General features: G+C 37.2%; 1 protein-coding gene across 3 annotated transcripts in view; it reads right to left on the bottom strand.

Annotated features, from left to right (window-relative positions):
* LOC149808455 (cyclic nucleotide-gated channel rod photoreceptor subunit alpha-like) overlaps positions 1 to 21,404 on the bottom strand; it is a 201,900-nt gene that overhangs the window by 25,206 nt on the left and 155,290 nt on the right. For all 3 annotated transcript variants that reach the window (XM_089977561.1, XM_089977570.1, XM_089977579.1), the window contains 5 exons: positions 11,278 to 11,383; positions 2,120 to 2,164; positions 1,449 to 1,527; positions 575 to 674; positions 76 to 140 (listed from right to left, as the gene is read on the bottom strand). In XM_089977561.1, the coding sequence (XP_089833687.1) occupies positions 76 to 140; positions 575 to 674; positions 1,449 to 1,527; positions 2,120 to 2,164; positions 11,278 to 11,383 (395 nt within the window). The remainder of the gene's footprint in view (positions 1 to 75; positions 141 to 574; positions 675 to 1,448; positions 1,528 to 2,119; positions 2,165 to 11,277; positions 11,384 to 21,404) is intronic.

The following is a 21,404-nucleotide window of genomic DNA, read 5'->3' as shown; positions in this document are numbered from 1 at the left end:
TACACACTGCATGGTTAGGTGAATACTGCGACAAGACTTAAATGCAGGTGCGACAAGGTAAGTTTTATAATTTACCTCAACAAGGGACTATAATCTTCTGTTCCAGGATACACCCATGCATTGACACCAAGGCCTTCGTACTATAAAATTAAAATTTATTTTCTGAAATCAAGAGCGAATTTACAAAAAGTATTACGAACGTCACTTAATTTATCGCTGTTGATAACGGTAGCTGTATTATAGCCAAAAGAATAACAAAATACAGAACAATTAGACCTGCCTTCAAAACATAAATTGTAAGAGTTGAATCCTGTATTTAAAATGCATTATTATACTAGTAGGAAATACATCGGGACTAGTGGTTTTGGAGGCTCCAACTCGTTTCTTGTGTAATCGTCCGATTAACTACAAGGGCATTTCGATCATAATACAATTCAATATGAAACAGACTTTAATTTCATTTTTAACGCCCTAATTGAGTCACGTTCATCTCACTATTACTTGGCTTCACTTAACAACGTAAGACACTTCTACTTACTAAAGATAATACTGTGTAAAATGCATTATTACTCACCAGTGACACCATATAGTATATACAGCCGATCCAGTGTATGACAGTCCACAAATACAGTGACAGTTTAAGAGCTCGGACAAGGTATGGGTTATTGGTGCGACTAAAAATAAAAGCGATGATGAACTTAAATGGTTTTTAAAGAAGTTCAGTAAAATCCAAAGTGAACACTTTCTGTTTGCTCATGAGGCAGTTTTATTATTTAAATACGTATGCTTCAATTAAATGCATGCAATTTAGTTACATCAGCGCCACTAATATTTAGCATTGCGATTTGTGCCTAACCGTTTTCTCCAGCCTTTATTTTTTTCTGTTAATTTAGAATAAAACTGGATAAATGTAATCTTAGTCGCAGTTCGCACACACACACACACACACACACACACACACACACACACACACACACACACATAGTTATAGATAGGTAGGTGGACAACAAAAATAACAGCTAAATAGATACATAGATAATAGCTTGTAAATGGTTTTGTTTCTGAGCATTTATATGCGTGATAACACATTCTAGGTATAAGTATGCGAAGGATATGAAAGATAAGTACCTTTCACAAGGACACACCTTGGAAGCAGACCCGGTCTGGCGTCGGTGACGACTGTACAGGAGTCGTCTGTTGTTGTGTTTCTCTTCCCAAATAAAGTGTGAATTTTGCCAACACAGAAATGCACAAACTTCTCGACAATGCAATACAAACTTCTCGACAATGCAAGACGCACAACACACAGTTCAACTCTTTTGAATCAGCAACGTCGGTGCATCTATTAACTATCTTCATTTCAGTTATTGAAATTGAACTGAAATGATTTGAAATATTGTAAATGCTATCCTTAACTATTGAAATTTAATCGAAAATGCCATTCTTACCTGTCGGTGGCATCAAAAAACCTCGCCATGGCTGGGTACTTCAGGAGACGTGGCAAGCGAGCCAGCACAGGCAGGATATCTACAAAACAATCATATCGTTTGGATTTCTCCATTAACATTTCTCATCTCAGACTAAATGGCTTCTATATACTATATCATGATTCATTACGGTAAATACATATCTAGACTGTTGGTTCATAAAACATTTTCCTACCTTAATTGTTCGTCCATGGCAGAAAATATAAATGTTGGTGTTGCTCAAACTTTGCATAGTACACCATATTGCTACTTGCAGCTCTAGTTTGATTTCCTTAAATTAAAAGTTTAGGATCTCTAAAAAAAACTTTTAAATTCACTTTGCATAAACTATTAAATTGGATAATATACGAAATTCCACATATTTCCTCTCAAGTGTTAAATAATTAGGTCGGTTCCGGCTGTTTTAACGTGTGTAGTTTTGAAACATCAACTGACATTCAGAATTGCATGCGAACACCTAGCAACTTTCTTAGATCTGTTTATTAGATTCATTTCTGTATGTAATTTACAAACTATGTATTCCTTCATAACTCGTCATGTAAGGATAACGACAGCGCCTCATTTAACTATGGATTAAAGGGAAGTAATATTAAGTGATATATACGAGTGCAAATATTTTAGCATCAACTTACCGAGAAAATAGCTGGACAGAGATATGTACAGAAACGTGCCGACGGCTGAAAAATAACGATGAGCAATACCACAGTTATAAAACTAATATGTTACTGACGCTACGATTACAACCACAACTCTGTGTGTGTGTGTGTGTGTGTGTGTGTGTGTGTGACACAAATGGCCGAAACCCTTATATAGATGAGAGATCGTAGTGACTATAATGAATGATTTTATAAAGGCGTTTCTTGTAGTAGATCATTATATTTTTTAAAGCTTTAAAAGTAGTAATAAGTGGCATCCACTTGGAAAAGTGAATCATAAAGAAATCATGACGTCCATTTAATTACAATAAAAAGTCACTCTAGTTTTATAAAAGTTGCATTCAACCCAGTATTGACTACTGTCATATAACTTAGGGAAATATATGTGCTACAAATATAAATAAAAACAATAATCCCACTTCATGTGAAATAATTGTTGATTAGCTCTTATAAATATTAGAATGCAACTCTAACTCTAACAATTAACCTTCACCCGATGTATAAAACATATTTTGAAGAAAGGTCGAAATGATGTAAAAAGTGTATACAAAATCCGCCCCCACTTACCTCAGAAACATATATAAGTCTACTGGCACCCAAAAATTACATGCAAGTTCATTAGCAGGTTGAAATGTCAAAGTGTCCATATCAAACAACGAATTATTAAGTGTCATATGCATTATTCAGTTGTTAGTGTGTAATATAATTATTTGCTCATGCTATTTAACTAGTCTGATGTATATATTCCTTCCAAATGGATATATTAAATGGATAAAATACATATCAGGATCCTAATTAATAAGCTTTAAAATAACCATGCAAGTCCTGGTGTTCGCTAATGCACCAGTATAGCATTGCACTAGCTGTAAATGTGGTGATATTATTACACCACTCCCTCGATAACTCGCGCCCTGATAACTAGCGAATCCGCTTATAACGTGGGGTCAGGTGTGGATCCCATTTTGAAACCAGAAAATACGCAACAAAATTGATCCCTACTTCTTGAACTTGAAGAAAATCGCGATCCAAATTAGTGACTGAAACGTCGATATATCGCTCGATTAATGCTCAAAAACGGTAGATAGGACCTGGACATGTTAATCATCATTTTGAAATTATCAACTTTTAATATTTCAATGCCAAATAAAAAAAATATTATGTGAAATTTGTATTTTAATTCTATCTTTTCGTTCCTCTTAAGTGTAATCACCATAAATGCAATGTATATTTAAACGTAAAATGTGGCAATATACCGTAACAGCCATGTCCGCAAGCGTTTCTCTGAGAACCTAATTAAGTGCCGACCGTGTTTTGAAAACTGATTTGCGGGAGCAGGTGTATTGTTGCACTGAATTAAAAGTTTGCCTCCATTGTATTATCACTTTAATTATGTCGTTTGAATCAAGAAAGGAGTTGGAATAAAAGAAAAGGTAAAAGGCATGCAAATTCTACATACTTAAAATTTGGCGTCCCAGGTCGTATGTCGGGTGAACACACCATATTCGATCAATCGAACACTGTTATAAATGTTACAGTGTATGTAACATAAACTACCTTAAATTAACGGACTCGTTCATAACTGATCAAAGACAGCAAGAAGACCAAGCGAAATACTTCCTAAAATAAAGAGCTTGGTTTCACAGATACAGACCATTGTGGGCAAGCGAGTTTTAGAGACTTCCTGAACTGGCACATGGAGATATCATCAGGAATGATAAGAAGTTTTACAATTACTTCCAATGAAATCACGACATCGATATTGTACTAAGTGAACAACATAAATATTGAGTTTCAACGTAGATGATTGTCTTACGAAATAAATGTCTCTAATTTTTTAAACAGAGGAATCTTTTTTGGTGGTGTATCAACAGTTAGTCTAGTTCCCTGCTACTTTGACTCACGGCTTGTTAGTTCCCGACTCACGACTTGGCGGTATACTATTAAATACCTCTCCAGGAACCAGACTAATCAACAAAACAAAAAGCAATGACGTAATACACAGATGTTTCAGCATTCTCGTGATGGTTGTTGAAGTATCTTACACATGTTGGACATTTTGAAAATAAATGTTATTTATACAGAATAACAAACAACTTCATTAGAAAAAGCGCGTTATTAACAGTTAATACCCACGTGATTGTAAAACGAGGATTCAGTCATTAAACAGCCCAGTTTCCTACAAAATAACCCAAGGTTTTCTCTATGTCTAAGCGGATTTTTTCAATTTTTTCAATTTTATGAGGTCCCTGGGTAAATCGCGCCCTCGTTTATAGTGCGGTTTATGTTGGTGGACTCCATAGTGCTTGAGTTATTGAAGGAGAGGTGTATTAGTATTAGCATTTGCTAGTTTAATTTCAATAGTTCCCAGTTTTAGATCCTGGAGGAAGGGTGAATCACGGTAAGTAATTTACTAAAAAACTTTTCTAAAAGAATTCTCTCTTCTAATCAATATAATTTAATGGTTGTTTTTCTTAGCTTAAATTCTGATGTGCTATAGGTTTGTTAACATCAAGTAGAAAGGAATTTTATTTAATTATATTTTATATTTTGAAAGAGGTTGTTGGATCTTCGTTCTAGATATGTCTGACTGATTTTCATTTGCTAGTTCCTATAGTTAAATGTCGCACACTGGAAGGAATCAGATGGCGGTCCTTCAAATGAGATGGGGATACTTCAAGTCAGATGGCGGTCCTTCAAGTCATATGGTGGTCTTTCAAGTCAGATGGCTGTTCTTCAAGTCAGATAACGGTCCTTCAAGTCATTACTCGTAAGCTAGTTTGTTCATTTTGTAATGCCAAATGTCTAAATTAATATGCCGTAAAAATATTACATGGATGCGAAGAAAAAATTAAACATTTTCTTAATAGACAGACTGACGTATCTGTTTTCAGTCAAATCACAAAATAACACTGCTGGAATTGACGTTTCCATCACGATCTCTCTCTCTCTCTCTCTCCTTCAAGAATCAACATTCGCGCCAAAAGTCTCGATTCGGATGATCGTGCGCAATATTTTCACATCAACCTGTTTAAGTGCACTTGCCATTCATCAATTCTAGAACAAACTGGATAACGAATACTTAAGATAGTAAACTGTTTTAAATGAATATACTATATACAGTAAATAAATGACAATCTTATATTCGAATATTTTCAGAAAGTTGCGACAAAAATAGTACAAACACAATAACACAAAATTAATCGTGTGTGGTTTGGATTTTTTAAAGTAGCTTTAAAAAATTTCAGTCATATCGCTACGATGTCTTCAGTGTGGCATTTTATAGTGATTTTTAGCATTGGTGCATCATGTCGCAGCCATTGAGCATCATGTCCCACACAGTCACATTACACCAGGACGACTTTTCCGAACACTAACCACTTAATACTGAGCACCTAGCGATGCAGTTTGTAGTACCATTTTTATAAGTCTTTCGTATGACTAGGTTGGGTTTCCAACCCGCGACCTCCCGCATCCGAGGCGGACGCTCTAACCACTAGGACATGTGAGCAGTCGAAATTAATCGAAGATGCTAACAAGTGCCATTTGATAAGAACATTCCAATATAATGTTAATCTGTGATATAATTAATATCTGGCCACTGTTTTTCAAGTAAGCCCATACAATGGTCATTAACGGAATTGTAAGCCGTTGATTATTAGCACAAAAGAGAATATCACTACTACTACTACTACTACTACCGTACAAAAACTAAAGCATGCTATGAAGCCACAACTACTACTGATAATAATAACAATAACAAATGAATTGTATTACTAACATTACTACTACTACTACAAATAGTAATAATAATAATAATAATAATAATAATAATAATAATAATAATAATAATAAAATGATATTACTACTACTACTACTACTACTACCACTACTACTACTACCGTACAAAAACTAAAGCATGCTATGAAGCCACAACTACTACTGATAATAATAACAATAACAAATGAATTGTATTACTAACATTACTACTACTACTACAAATAGTAATAATAATAATAATAATAATAATAATAAAACGACATTACTACTACTACTACTACTACTATTACTACTACTACCGTACAAATACTAAAGCATGCTATGAAGCCACAACTACTACTGATAATAATAACAATAACAAATGAATTGTATTACTAACATTACTACTACTACTACTACTACCGTACAAAAACTAAAGCATGCTATGCAGCCACAACTACTACTGATAATAATAACAATAACAAATGAATTGTATTACTAACATTACTACTACTACTACAAATAGTAATAATAATAATAATAATAATAATAATAATAATAATAATAATAATAATAAAACGATATTACTACTACTACTACTACCACTACCGTACAAAAACTAAAGCATGCTATGAAGCCACAACTATTACTGATAATAATAACAATAACAAATGAATTGTATTACTAACATTACTACTACTACTACTACTACCGTACAAAAACTAAAGCATGCTATGCAGCCACAACTACTACTGATAATAATAACAATAACAAATGAATTGTATTACTAACATTACTACTACTACTACAAATAGTAATAATAATAATAATAATAATAATAATAATAATAAAACGACATTACTACTACTACTACTACTACTACTATTACTACTACTACCGTACAAATACTAAAGCATGCTATGAAGCCACAACTACTACTGATAATAATAACAATAACAAATGAATTGTATTACTAACATTACTACTACTACTACAAATAGTAATAATAATAATAATAATAATAATAATAAAACGACATTACTACTACTACTACTATTACTATTACTACTACTACCGTACAAATACTAAAGCATGCTATGCAGCCACAACTACTACTGATAATAATAACAATAACAAATGAATTGTATTACTAACATTACTACTACTACTACAAATAGTAATAATGATAATAATAATAATAATAATAATAATAATAATAATAAAACGACATTACTACTACTACTACCACTACTACTACTACCGTACAAAAACTAAAGCATGCTATGAAGCCACAACTACTACTGATAATAATAACAATAATAATAATAATAATAATAATAATAATAAAACGACATTACTACTACTACTACTACTACTACTACCGTACAAAAACTAAAGCATGCTATGAAGCCACAACTACTACTGATAATAAGAACAATAACAAATGAATTTTATTACTAACATTACTACTACTACTACTACTACCGTACAAATACTAAAGCATGCTATGTAGCCACAACTACTACTGATAATAATAACAATAACAAATGAATTGTATTACTAACATTACTACTACTACTACAAATAATAATAATAATAATAATAATAATAATAATAATAATAATAATAAAACGACATTACTACTACTACTACTACTACTACTATTACTACTACTACCGTACAAATACTAAAGCATGCTATGCAGCCACAACTACTACTGATAATAATAACAATAACAAATGAATTGTATTACTAACATTACTACTACTACTACAAATAGTAATAATAATAATAATAATAATAATAATAATAATAATAATAATAATAATAATAATAAAACGACATTACTACTACTACTACTACTAGGAAGAAAACAATACTAATACTAATAATACAAAACAATAATAATAATAAGAATGACATAATTATTGTTATTATTATTGTTGTTATTATTATTATTATTATTATTATTATTGGGATTGTGCTAGTGTTGTAAGACATAATCTCTGTTTTCTTATGGTTCTCCACACTCGCAAAACTATTATCATGGAGGATTAAGGGAAGAAACTCTTCATTTAATTAGAATTGGATTTTGTGGGATATAAATGTTGGTGATACCTATATTCATACAGAGATACTCATAACGTGTCCTGGACAAGTATTAAAGTACGAATCAAGGTGTAAATGCAGGATTCTGACCTATTATTAGTATTTCATTCAGACAGCACTAGTGAAAATAGAACGGTTTTCACTATACAAACACAAAGCTGGCTGATTATTCTTAAGACACGCCAACAGGAACAGAAAATTCGTTATGCCCGTTTTTTTCTGGGCACAATAAATTAAAAGATTTATGGAATATGTCACTTTTGACATTTTGGATTCCAAAAGGATGCACATGCATATAATAGTGGTCATTACACTTTGGTGAGTAGCAAGAATGTTTTCACTGTAATAATCCTTACTTTCAAAAATATAGGTATAAAAACTTTAACTGATGTAGATGTATGTACAGGCTACAAAGGTACGCCAGCACAATCCAGGTTATATTGTGCTGAGTACGTTTAGACAGACCAAAGAAAGTATATAAAACAAAACTAAAAAACGAAAGGGTGCAATCCATAAAATAAATATTATTTAGAACGTATACCATAGGCCAGCCACCCGCCATGGCTCTAAAAAGACCAAGGCTGCCATGTTACTATCCATAATATTATTTTGAAAAGCCACTATAACCATCCTATTCACCATTCTATTTTTGAAGATAAAACAAAAAGTGGACTACATATCCTACTATCTACAAATTTTTCTTTTAACAAAACCAGGACCACCCACCTTTTATCCTCCATTTAACTTGTCCCTTCGTTTTATACCTATGTGAATAAAACATTCTGAATAATCATTCCAAAGTAATAAATATTTTCATATTACTAAAACAAAATACTTTTCAGGATCAATTTCTAAGTCCTTTTGGAATATTATTTAAAAAAAGATTATTCTTGGCTAAAATAATATGACAGTTGTTATTATCTTCATCAAAATTTATGTGCTGACAAAGTCATAAAAGAAAGAAATTCAAATTTATTCATTTTAATTCATAGAATTAGCCATAATATCAAAGATAACTGTTTCATACTGGAAACAAATATTCGCCCAATGCATTTCCTTGGTTTGAACCTTAATTACCTCAGATATTTTTTCTAGTGCAATAGTACATCTCTAATTCTAAGTAAAAAAGGATAGACTGGACACATCTTTGAGTATTTGGATCTAAATTGATTTTCTTTTACATTAACATCTTCTGTACCAGTGTTTTGTTATTAAAGGTTAAGTCACAGTTAGTGATTAACTTCATAGTTTATCAGCTCCGGTGGCCTATTGGTTAGAGCGTCCGCCTCAGATTCGGGAAGTCGTGGGTTCGATCCCCGGCCGAGTCATACCAGAGACTTACAAAAATGGTACTAACAGCTGCCTCGCTTGGCGCTCAGCATTAAGAGGTTAGTGTTAGGGCTGGTCGGCCTGGTGTCAGGACAATGTGACTGGGTGGGACATCATGCTACATGTCAGCGGCATGATGCCCCAGTGCTAGACATCACTATAAACTATCACACTGCAGACATCGTAGCAATATGACTGAACAATTGTTAAAGCTACGTTAAAACTCCAAATCACATCATACACACACACATAGGTCATCTGTATCTATCCACTTTAAACAGAAAACACTAGGACCTCTTAAATTGATTTCTTCCATAATTATATTTACTTAATGTGAACTAGCTACTTGTCGTACTAGCTGCTTATATATATATATATATATATATATATATATATATATATATATATATATATATATATATATATATATATATATATATATATATATATATATATATATATCTGTGTGTGTGTGTGTGTGTGTGTGTGTAAGTTTCCAATCTTCAACTTCAATTCTAATATTTAATATGTGATTTACCACTACTTTGCAATTGTGTATATTGATAATAAAAGTAAGAAACTAGATGACGGTGAAAATACATTTTATTTTGTAAATGCTATAACCAATTCGAATAAAAAGATTCTGAACACTCAGCAGATTTGCTGCTGTAGAAAAGTTTCATTATTGATCTATTCCAAGAAATTATAAAGATATTAGATTTCAAAAGGCTACAAATGTGTCGGATTCAGTAGATGTTTGAAAACTGTCTGACGACCGACATCTTGTAATTTAGAGCTGTAGTTGGTTATATACTCTGTGTCGTTATTATTCGGAGTTCCTAAAATGTTGGATATGTGTTTGCGGCACTCAGTATCAATGTTTTTTTTATTGCCGTTATTGCTAGTCGTTTGCTCTCTTAACTTTGTTCATATAATGTTATAAACTCCATCTGAAATTTTAAAGTTTATCTTTCTTTTTTGTCGTTAACGCTATGCCATATTTTTCACAGCTTGATTTATTGTTAAAACCTTTAACAAAATGCACTCTCTGTAATGAAATACGTATTTTACTATGTCTGCTATCAATCGAATTTTTAGAAATAGATTTCTTTTTAGGTGACCCTTCCACATTGCTATAGCTTTTCCGTTTAAATAACGAAAATTACAAGTAAAACAATTACCATTCGAACAAGCAACTATCACATCTTTCCTACTGATGTTTCATTTAAATTCTTTTTTTTCCATATCAAGATTATTAACTTCCTATTTGCTTTACCACTCTGAAATCTGATTGTTTTCATGTGCAATGTTGCTTACTGGATAACAATCTATATGAGAGAAGAGTTCTTCTGACACAAAGTAGCCTGAAATGAATACTGACAAAACATTTCCATATCAAATAAGGATAGTGGGGGTTTATACAAAACTTAAATGGATCAAACTCTTTTTCAAAATAATTTAAGAGGATAGATGGGTTGTGTCTTATTCTAACCAAAACAACCTTTGCAGTTAACAATACAATGTGCTTGCATCTTGCAAGGGGGTAGGGTTATCGTTGCTGGAATCAAATTAAAGGCAGCTGGGTTGCGTAGATTTTGTTTCTTAAAATTGGTGCATCTTTGTGGCAATGACCTTTAAGAATAAGAATTGGAGGATAGGATGGAAATGGAGGCGTTTTCAAAATAATTGTTAATGGTAACATGGTGGCCTAGATTGTTTATTATTAACTGGAGGAAAGGTGGATGGGGGTTTAAGACACATGTTCTATATATTACTACAATGTACAGTTTTTGATATAATTCTATTTGACCTTAAATGTACATGATCTGTTCAGCTTCAGCATTATCTCTCAATGCATCTAAGGTCATAAAGGTTTCTTCAATTAGTCACCATTTAAGGCCGAAATAGGCCCATTCTACACTAAATTACAAAAAACCCACCTGTCAGTATGGAGATCAGTGTGCCAATTGGCAGTATTGCTGCTACATCAAATATAAACCTGGACTGTGACATGTACCTCTGACTGATTTTGTCTGGGTGAAGAACCTATTGTAAAAGAGAAACATTAGTGAAAATACCGATATATATATATATATATATATATATATATATATATATATATATATATATATATATATATATATATATATATATATAATACGTCAACATTTGACCGAATAACAAAAGATGAACTTGTTTTATAAACGCCAATTCGATTGAGCTTATGTCATATGAAAATAATTTACATGCAATTTCACCAATATATTATGGCAGAATGTTAACAATGTCATTTACATATCAGGATCCAAATGTTATCAACGTCATTGACATATCACGGTTAACTGTTATCCATGTGATTATCATATCCTGGTTAAAGGTTATCATTGTCAAATATATATCAGAGTTAAATGTTATCCATGTCATTGACATATTAGGGTTAAATGTAGTCCATCTCCTCTCGACATGTCAGTGTCAAATCTTAACAATTTTATTGACATATTAGGATTAAATCTTGTCCATCTCATTGATATGTGAGGATTAAATCTTCTCCATCTCATTTATATAGCCGGGCTCAATTTCATTTGCATTTCACGAAAATAAAAATATGCACTTTCATTTCTATAACAGTGTTAAGTAGTATCAATGTCATTTACAAAACTGTCAAATGTTACTCCAAATCAGTAAACATAACAAATATTTTGACATTATACATATATATATATATATATATATATATATATATATATATATATATATATATATATATGCATTATTCATATCACCACTTGATGTTTTCATTGCATCTGTACCTACTGCTATTATAGCGTATATACCAGTAACTGATAGATTCTCATCGACGTAGATACAACCATTAATTATATGCTTCTGTACTGTTTTCCTTCTCACCTAACTTATATCAGTAGTGAATGGGGATACCCTACGGACAATGGGAATTAGCATTAAAAACACCCCTGGGACACTCTACGGACAATGGAAATTTAACATGGCGAAAAATCGTGGGACACTCTACGGACAAGGGGAATTTAACATGGGAATAAATCGTGGGACACTCTACGGACAAGGGGAATTTAACATGGGATTTTTTTTTTTTAAATTATTTTAAAAAAAGGGGTAGGCAATGGAAAGGCTATCTCTTTTCGAGAAATATGGCTGGCCCTGAAAAGGGCCTTTGGTTTATGTTAATATGCCCTTAACATAAAGGGCATTTGCGACATCTTCTTGTCCTCAAACTTCGTCTTACAGCAGGGCCATACATCAGAGTCCTCTTGAGGCAACCTTGTCTCTCTATATAGACTCTTCTTATCCACAGGCTGCTGTTGGTCCTGTGGACAACGGTCCACTTGGATCGGACATACATGAGCATGTCCGTCCTGAACATCATTGTTGACACAAGGGTTGAAGATTCAACGTCTGTCCACATGTTGAGGCTCCGAGAATAGGTGAATCAATGCAGTGAACGGCGCTTATTTATAGGGACAGGAAGGATTGAAACGGATTGAGTTCATTCACCAATCCGAACACGCGTTACAGAATTCAGTCAGCCCGCATCCAATCCGAAGAGTGCAGTCTGTGACGTCACGTAGTCTATATAGATTCGCTAGCGCTTGTGTGCAGTCAGTCTATGCGACAGTGATTCAACATGACGGAAACTCAGAAAACGATCCATTGGGGTGCACCAGCAGGGGAGACTGCCCAAGGGAACTCGGACTTACTTTCAGAAGAGGTGAATTGGGATTTTGTGGATTTTCTCTCCTCGCAAGAATTTGTTCCGGAACCTTCGTTACCTTCTTCATTACCGCAAGTGGAGAATTTTAGACAGAGACAGAAAGAAGAATTGGAGAAATTTATACAACGACAAAAGGAAGCGGAACAGGCTTTTCTCCTACAGCAACAGCAACAAGAAGAAGAGGTAAGAAAAAAACAACAGCAACAACAGCAAGAAGAAGTAGCAGCAAAGAAACAAGAGGGTGAAAATCAAACGGTCACGGTACTGTTGGACATTTTAGCGGAGTTAAGAAGTCTGAAACAAATGTATCAGACTTCTTTATCACGACCGAAGAGAATACGACCTTCCCGAGCTAAACACGTCAACCCTGTGACTAAGCCTACCGTACCACCCTTAGTGATTTCAACCCAATCATCATCAACATTACGCAGTCCAGAAGTAGGCCTTGGCCGTGGCAAAGGCATAAGGCAGTTAAAGTTGATTGCTTAAACTCACCCCTTCACCATGAAGAAAAAGGCCCTTTTCAGGGCCACCCACATTTCTCGAAAAGAAATACAATTTCAATTTGCCAATAACTCAAAAAAAAACCCCACCCATTTTACCCTTATAGTACGTGTCTGTGTATGAGTGCGTGAGTGTAGCTTCTTATTTAAAATCACAACTCAAAGACACTTACCTTTTATCATTCATTTATTCTTTTATCCATTTTTTTTACAATCCAATTCACAGCACAACACTTTAATAAAAAGTTCATTGACTTCTTCTTTCTCCTTGTTTACTCTTTCTGTTTTTTAAATTTCTTCACCGTCTTTTCCTCATTTTCTTCCCTTCTTCTTTTCTTCTTCTCCTGTTTCTTTGCCTCTTGTAAATAGAATTGTCTTTTTTCTTCCTCTTCTTCCTCAGAAGAATCCCTCTCTTCCTCTGAAGAATCCCTCTCTTCTTCTTCTGAAGAATTCCTTTTTTCTTCTGACTCCTCTTGTTTCTTTTTTGGGCAATCTGGAGACCAATGTCCTTTTTCTTTACAATAATAAAAGGTATCTTGACTTTTGTCTTTTTTAGTCCCTGTTTTTGTTCTTGTTTGACGGTCTGGACACTCTGAAGACCAATGCCCTTTCTTCTGACAGATATAGCAAGTATCTTGACTTTTATCTCTAAAGGAAGGAGAGTAGTCCGTAGGCTGGTCTGAAGAGAATTTTCTAATGACCCCTCGCAAAGCTCTGACGAAACGTTCCATCTGGTTAGTCTCTTCCATCGTTGTGCTCGGCTTGAGAGTGAAATGAATAGTGAAAGGACAAGACACACACCCTTTTATATACGCTGGTCTGCTATGACTATAAAGTAGTTTATGGTGTTTGAACTTGAGTCATTTGACTTTTTGCTTTCAAGATGAAACGATCCCATTCATTCGAGAAGAAAGAAGAAAGTAAGAGGCAGAAACGTGATCTATCGCCTCGTACCAGGGCTGAAATCTTGGCACAAATTCATGCCAGTGATTTTGAAGAGGACATGAGTGAACCAGAATCCGAACCCTCTAAACCAAGTCCACCACCCTTTGTCAACCCTGAAAAGTACTATTCCATTCGAGAGACGGAAAAGCGCTCCTCTAGAAAATTTAGAACCACGGCTTACAAATACACGGTGAAGTTTAAAGATTTCAAGGCTGAAGTGCCGTTAGAGAAAGCAGAAGTGTTCATCACCGAGGTGTGGGATTCTTTGCTCACTGCACTCAAGCGACAATGTCAACCCAAAGAAGACGATCGCTTGAGACTTTCCATACAACACGACGGTTTGAAATCCCCTGTTTGGATCGAGTTTAGCACCCCTGCAGAATTGACTGCTTCCAAAGTCATGGACAAGATTCAACACGTACAACAATCTAATGATCAGTTTGACATCACCGATGGTAAAGCCACACTGGACATGACCCACGTCTCTCCTCCTCAAGGGACAGGACGCAAAAAGATGTTATTGGTGGACGACCTTCGCAACACCAAAACGAGTCTCGTCCGAATTAACAACCCTCATGACCAGATGTGTTTAGCCCGTGCCATCGTGGTGGGACGAACCTATGCCAACAAGAACGACACGGTAGAATGGAAAAGAACCTGGGACACTATTCAACGTTCCGACCGAGCCAAACAACGAAACGAAGCAGAACTCCTGTTACAACAAGCCGGACTGCCCAAAGACACACCCTGCGGCATTCCTGAGATGCAAAAATTGCAAGATGTCCTAGCTCCACGATACACCTTGAAAGTGCACCCTCAAGAAATGCGCGGGCCTCTATTGTTTCGAGGCCAAGATTTTAAGGACGGAAAATACATTCATGTTTATCATCACGATGACCATTTCGATACCATTACCAGTATCACCGGATTCCTAGTATACGGTTATTACTGTGAGAAATGTGACTATGGTTATAATAATCGAGAGCAACACAAACATTGTGGATGGAAATGCTCAGGATGTTTGGCCTCTCCACCCTGTCTGAGCGAAGAACCAGTGCCTTGTTCCACTTGTCTGCGCACGTTTGTCAGCCCTACCTGTTACCAACAACATCTGAAGACGCAAGGTTCACAGAAGAAATGTGCTTGTCAACTCCTGAGATTGTGCCCTACGTGTGAACAAGTCATACGTACCAATAGTACCAAGGCACACGTATGTCGAGGAAAGAAAAAATGTCACATTTGTCACCACATCGTGGACTTGGAACACCAATGTTACATGCAAAAATACCAACCCCCACCAGAGAAAGAGGATGGTCACAAGAAGAAAGGCAATTTCATCTTTTTCGATTTTGAATGCATGCAAGAGACCGGCATTCACATTCCTAATTTCTGCGTGGCTCATCGAGCGTGCGAGAAGTGCATTCAAGAACCTATCTTCAGTCATTGCCCTCACTGTAGCAAGATTCCTGGAGGACGTGAAAAAAATCTTTCGGGGACCAAACACGTTAGCCGATTTTGCCCAATGGGTCTTAGACCCCATCGACAAGACGTGGAGCCAAGAGGACATCGAACTTTACGGAGATTGTCATCGCCATGCCACGGTGATGGCTCACAATTTCTCCGGATACGATGGACAGTTTCTTTTGAGGTACTATACGGAACAAGGCACCGAACGTCCTAAAGTGACTTTGAACGGAGCCAAAATCATTTTCATGCAAGTGGGACAAGTACAGTTTAAAGATTCGATGAGCTATTTGGCCATGCCTTTGAGTCGAATGCCTAAAACGTTTGGAATGACAGAAATGGCTAAAGGGTACTTTCCACACTTTTTCAGTACGGAAGCCAATCAACACGCCGTTCTACCCCATTTACCTGAGGCTCACTATTACGACCCCGACAACATGCGTACCGAACAACGAGAAGCTTTCTACGCTTGGTACCAGATTCACGCCTCGGACCCTTTCGACTTTCAGGAAGAAATGCTAAAGTATTGTCGTTCCGACGTGGACATTTTACGGCGTTGCTGTGGAAAATTTCGAGAACTGTTCATGGAACACGGAGGGGTCGATCCTTTGAAAGAAGCTTGCACCATTGCCAAAGCGTGTTCCTTAGTGTATCGACAACGATTCATGCCTGAAAAGACCGTGGCTGTCATCAGTCCTCAAACGACCCACTTTGTCAAACGTCAATACTCGGTCAAAGCCCTACGTTGGTTACATTACTTGTGCGACAAGGAAGACAAGTGGATTCAGCATGCCCGCAACGGAGGGGGCGAAAAGACCATCGGAACGTATTCGGTCGATGGCTGGGACTTAGAAAACCCCAAGATCGTGTACGAGTTTAACGGTTGCTTATTTCACGGATGTCCCGTCTGTTACCCTGACCGTGGCACCAAGAATCAGTTTTTGCAACGAACCATGGAAGACCTGTACCAGGACACTTGCCAGCGACGCCTAAAGTTAGAACAGGAAGGATACCAAGTGGTGGAAATGTGGGAACACGAGTACGATCACCGTATGAAAACCGATCCCGAGTTTAAACGCCTCGTGGAAAGTTACCAGTTCATGGACCCGTTGAACCCGAGGGATAGTTTGTACGGAGGAAGGACCAATGCCACCTGTTTGCTGTACCAAGCCGACGAAGAGAAAGGAGAAGAAATCAAATACTTGGACGTGTGTTCGCTGTATCCCTACGTGTGCAAATATTGTCGCTTTCCTACAGGGCACCCGCAATTGTTGACGGAACACATCGACCTGGTCAACATTCGACAATAAGAAGGCTTGATCAAGTGTAAAGTTTTGCCTCCCACGAACCTATACCATCCCGTCTTACCTCACCATTGTCAAGGCAAACTGATGTTTCCCTTGTGCCGAACTTGTGCCGAAACGTGCAACCAAGACCAACCTTGTCAGCATACCCAGGAAGAACGTGCCTTGACGGGAACCAGGGTCAGCGTAGAATTGTTCAAAGCTCTGGACATGGGATACCAACTGTTAGAAGTGTACGAAATTTGCCACTTTCCCAAGACACAACAGTACCACAAGGGTGACCCTACTCAGAAAGGCATTTTCGCCGACTACGTGGATGTCTTTTTGAAACTGAAGCAAGAAGCCAGCGGCTATCCTTCCTGGTGTCACACTCCCGAAGACCAAATAAAATTCAAAGAGAAATACTACGAACAAGAAGGCATCACTTTAGACCACATCGAGAAAAACGAAGGCAGGCGATCGTTTGCCAAAGTGATGTTAAATTGCTTGTGGGGTAAAATGGCACAACGACCGTGTTTACCCAAGACGGAATATCTGACAGAACCTTCCCGCTACTTCCAGATGATTCACGACAAAACCAAATACATGAAACACGTGGACGTCGTTCGAGAGAATTTAATCTTGGTCAATTACGAAGAAGATCTGGACTTTGTACAAGACGACCCTTTTGGAAATGTCATCATTGCGGCTTACGTGACAGCCCATGCTCGCTTAAAATTGTACGAAGCTTTAGAACTGTTAGGGGAACGCGTCCTGTACTTTGACACGGACAGTTGCATTTACATCCATCACCCGATTCAACATCACCCTGACATCGAAGGAGACCGTTTAGGAGCCTGGACAGACGAGCATCCCGACGACAAGATTCTAAGTTTCGTCAGTGGCGGTCCCAAAAATTACGGCTACGAATACCGGGACAAACAAGGAGAAGTGCACACGACGTGCAAAGTGAAAGGACTGACTCTGAATCATCGTACCAGTCGAGTGGTCAACTTTGGGGTATTGAAAGAAGCCTTGCAATCGGGAGAGGATGGAAACTTTAAAGTGACCACCTATCAACCGAACAAGATTGTACGTTTACCCACTCACCACATCGTCAGTCGACCCTTGGAAAAAGTCTATCAAATTGTATACCAGAAGCGAGTTCGACTTCCCAATCATTTCACCTTACCTTACGGTCACGTCGGTATTGGTCTGTATATAAAAAAGGAACCCTAGGCAAGATCGATAGTTCATTGTGACTACCAAGACCGAGCGAACAAGATGAATACTTTCAGAGAAACACAGAACAAGTTGTTTAGAAGGGCACAATTCAAGTGTGAGGCTTCGGAAGTGGAATGCGATTGTGAGCCTTGCGATGGGTACGATGCTGTACCTTGTGACCTGAGCGATGCCGTAAAGCATCATGGGAACTTTAGTGCCCCTACCCCTATCATGGAAAGTGATGCTGTGCGTGTCAAACCTGTGGGATGCGAAAGTGATGCCGCTCGTCCTCTTGGACATTTTACTGGGTTTCGTTTTAAAGGGGAATGTTCACCTTCACGTCTACCCCCCTACGTATGTCATCCAGCCCTGAGCAAACTCCTACCCATGTCACTCAACCCTCATCGAAACGAACCTGTGAAAGACGAATATTCGTTCCCTGTGCGTTTGTCGGAATACTGCGACTTTGAAAATCGTCTTCAATCGTTCAAAGGAAAATGGCCTAAGTATCTGGGAGGACCGACCCCCGAAGAATTAGCCAGAGCCGGATTTTTCTACTTGGGCGAAGGAGATAAAGTCAAGTGCTTCAGTTGCGGTGTGTCACTTCACCACTGGGAACCGCAAGATTCGGCCTACGTAGAACATGCTCGATGGTCACCGAATTGTCATTACTTACCCTTAGTGGGACCGAGACATTGAAGTAACTTCTTACCATAATAATCTGTTCATGGATACTTTACAAGAGAACATTTGTGCTTTGCCTGTGGAGTTGAGAGAACGCATTTATCGAGAACTGGTCAAAATACAAGTGAAACGTAAAGAACAATTGCATCCGTTACGTCACCGGTGTTTGAACCACTGGTACCTGAAAGCTATACAAGGATTGATTCAATTGAAAGTGTTCCATCGGACAGACATTGATCAACGATCCTCTAGTTTTAAAAAGGATTGGTTTGGTATGGACGATTGTAGTTACATCATTGTAAACGTACTGCATCGAATTCCAGAGGAAGAGTTAACGAATTACCAACATCTTGAACACAATGTCAACTTAGTGAAAGAGGAAACTTCTGAACGAATTGTAATGTGTAGATTAGTGACTCAACGATTTAAATTCGACACTGAAGTGAAACCATGTTTGTGCAAAGAGTACATTTCTTGTGTCAGACCAAAGAGGATTTAGTATGACCTATTCATGGATACTTTACAAGAGAACATTCGTGCTTTGCCTGTGGAGTTGAGTGAACGCATTGACCGAGAGCTGGTCAAAATACAAGTGAAACGTAAAGAACAATTGCATCCGTTACGTCACCAGATCTTTAACCACTGGTACCTGAAGGGTATAAGAGAACTGATTCGTCAGAAATTGTTTCAGTGGTCAGACCTTGTTCAATACTTCCAGGCCCCGGATGATTCACGTGTTGATCATTTTGGTTACTTCGAGATTCACCTAGAGCAACCCATTGAGGAAGACGAGGTAAAGGATTACCAACATTTGTTACGTGGAATCTACTTAGCGGAAGAGGAAACTTCTAATCGAACTCTGACGTTTCGGTTACAGTATGCAAGATTTACATTCCCCACTGGAAAACGAACATCACTGGCTAGAAAGTACGTGTATTCTTTTCGAAACAAAGAGACTATAAAAACAGGCAGCTATGCCACGACTTATGTCGTATGTAATCCAACAGATTCCGTGGAAGGAACTCAATGACCATATTCAAACCGTGGATCATTACCATCGATTATTACAAGAACTTTATCCATTCAATTTGGGACGACAAGTGGTGTGTGTCTTAGTGACTTGTTTTCTGGGATTTCGTTTACCAGCCGATTCTTTGTGGACTCTTTACGATCAGTACTTACCACCTCCATGGCCTTAAATGGTCACGAAAAACTCCTTTTGCTCAAAGCCTTGCGGTTTCATCTGGATACTTCTCGACCTCAACAGGAAAAAAAGATTCGTCAACTTTTAGCTACCCAAGACGTGTATGACGATGTGTGTGTAGCTTGTGACTTACACCCTCATTGGACAGATGTTCGTGACTGGAAAAAGGGGGGTTCTGAGGCTTGGACCCAAGAAGTGGCCCAGTATGCACAAGAGTTGTTCAAGGAAAAAAGTTACTTTTCAACCTGTGTTAGTGACGGTGCCAGAAGAACCCGTCACCGAGAACAACCACTCGCTTCAGGACAGGACTGTCATGGACATTCCTGAAAGGTCATTCCGGGAGGACACTTGTGTGACAATACCTCATGTAGAGACTGTAAGAACATTACACACTGTCCCTAGGACATCTTGGTTACCCAAAACATGTTGTACAGACACTTGTTTATATTCCACTTTGATCGCTTTGCTGTGTTTTATATTCCTGTACATCACTATTTGGGTTGTATGTATTTTTGTCTTTCGTGTTCATATTTGAAACATTCAATAAACGTGTTCTGAAAAAAAGTATATAAACTCTTGTCTTGTTTGTTTTTCGTGTCACAAGTGACATTTCTCACACCATGGCTACCTCTGCTGTCTCTGCTCCCTCTTCCTCTACTGTCAAAGTCATCGACGAACACTTAGATCGTGCCAGTTGGGAGGCTTTGTATCTTCGCCATCCCTTTAACATGCTCATTGCTGGACCTAGCGGTTCAGGCAAAACCGAATTCGTCAAACGTTTGATCGAACATAAACATCATTTGATCGATCGACCCCCTCAACGGATCGTGTGGTGTTACAAAGAGTGGCAATCGGCGTACGGCCTTTTGCGAGAAAGTCAAGGCGATTCCATCGTGTTTGTGGAAGGCATTCCTAAAGAAGACGACGGCATCGTCTCTGACTCCCGTCAAACCCATTTGGTCATTTTCGACGACATGTTAGGAGAAGACGAAGAAGAAATTAAATTGTGGTT

The sequence above is a fragment of the Sinohyriopsis cumingii genome, chromosome 1, assembly GCF_028554795.1.
Source record: "Sinohyriopsis cumingii isolate HCF-2022 chromosome 1, ASM2855479v2, whole genome shotgun sequence".
In the NCBI taxonomy this organism is placed as follows: Eukaryota; Metazoa; Mollusca; class Bivalvia; order Unionida; family Unionidae; genus Sinohyriopsis; species Sinohyriopsis cumingii.
The sequence above is the reverse complement of the archived record's forward strand: the minus strand, read 5'-3'. Positions and strand labels throughout refer to the sequence as shown.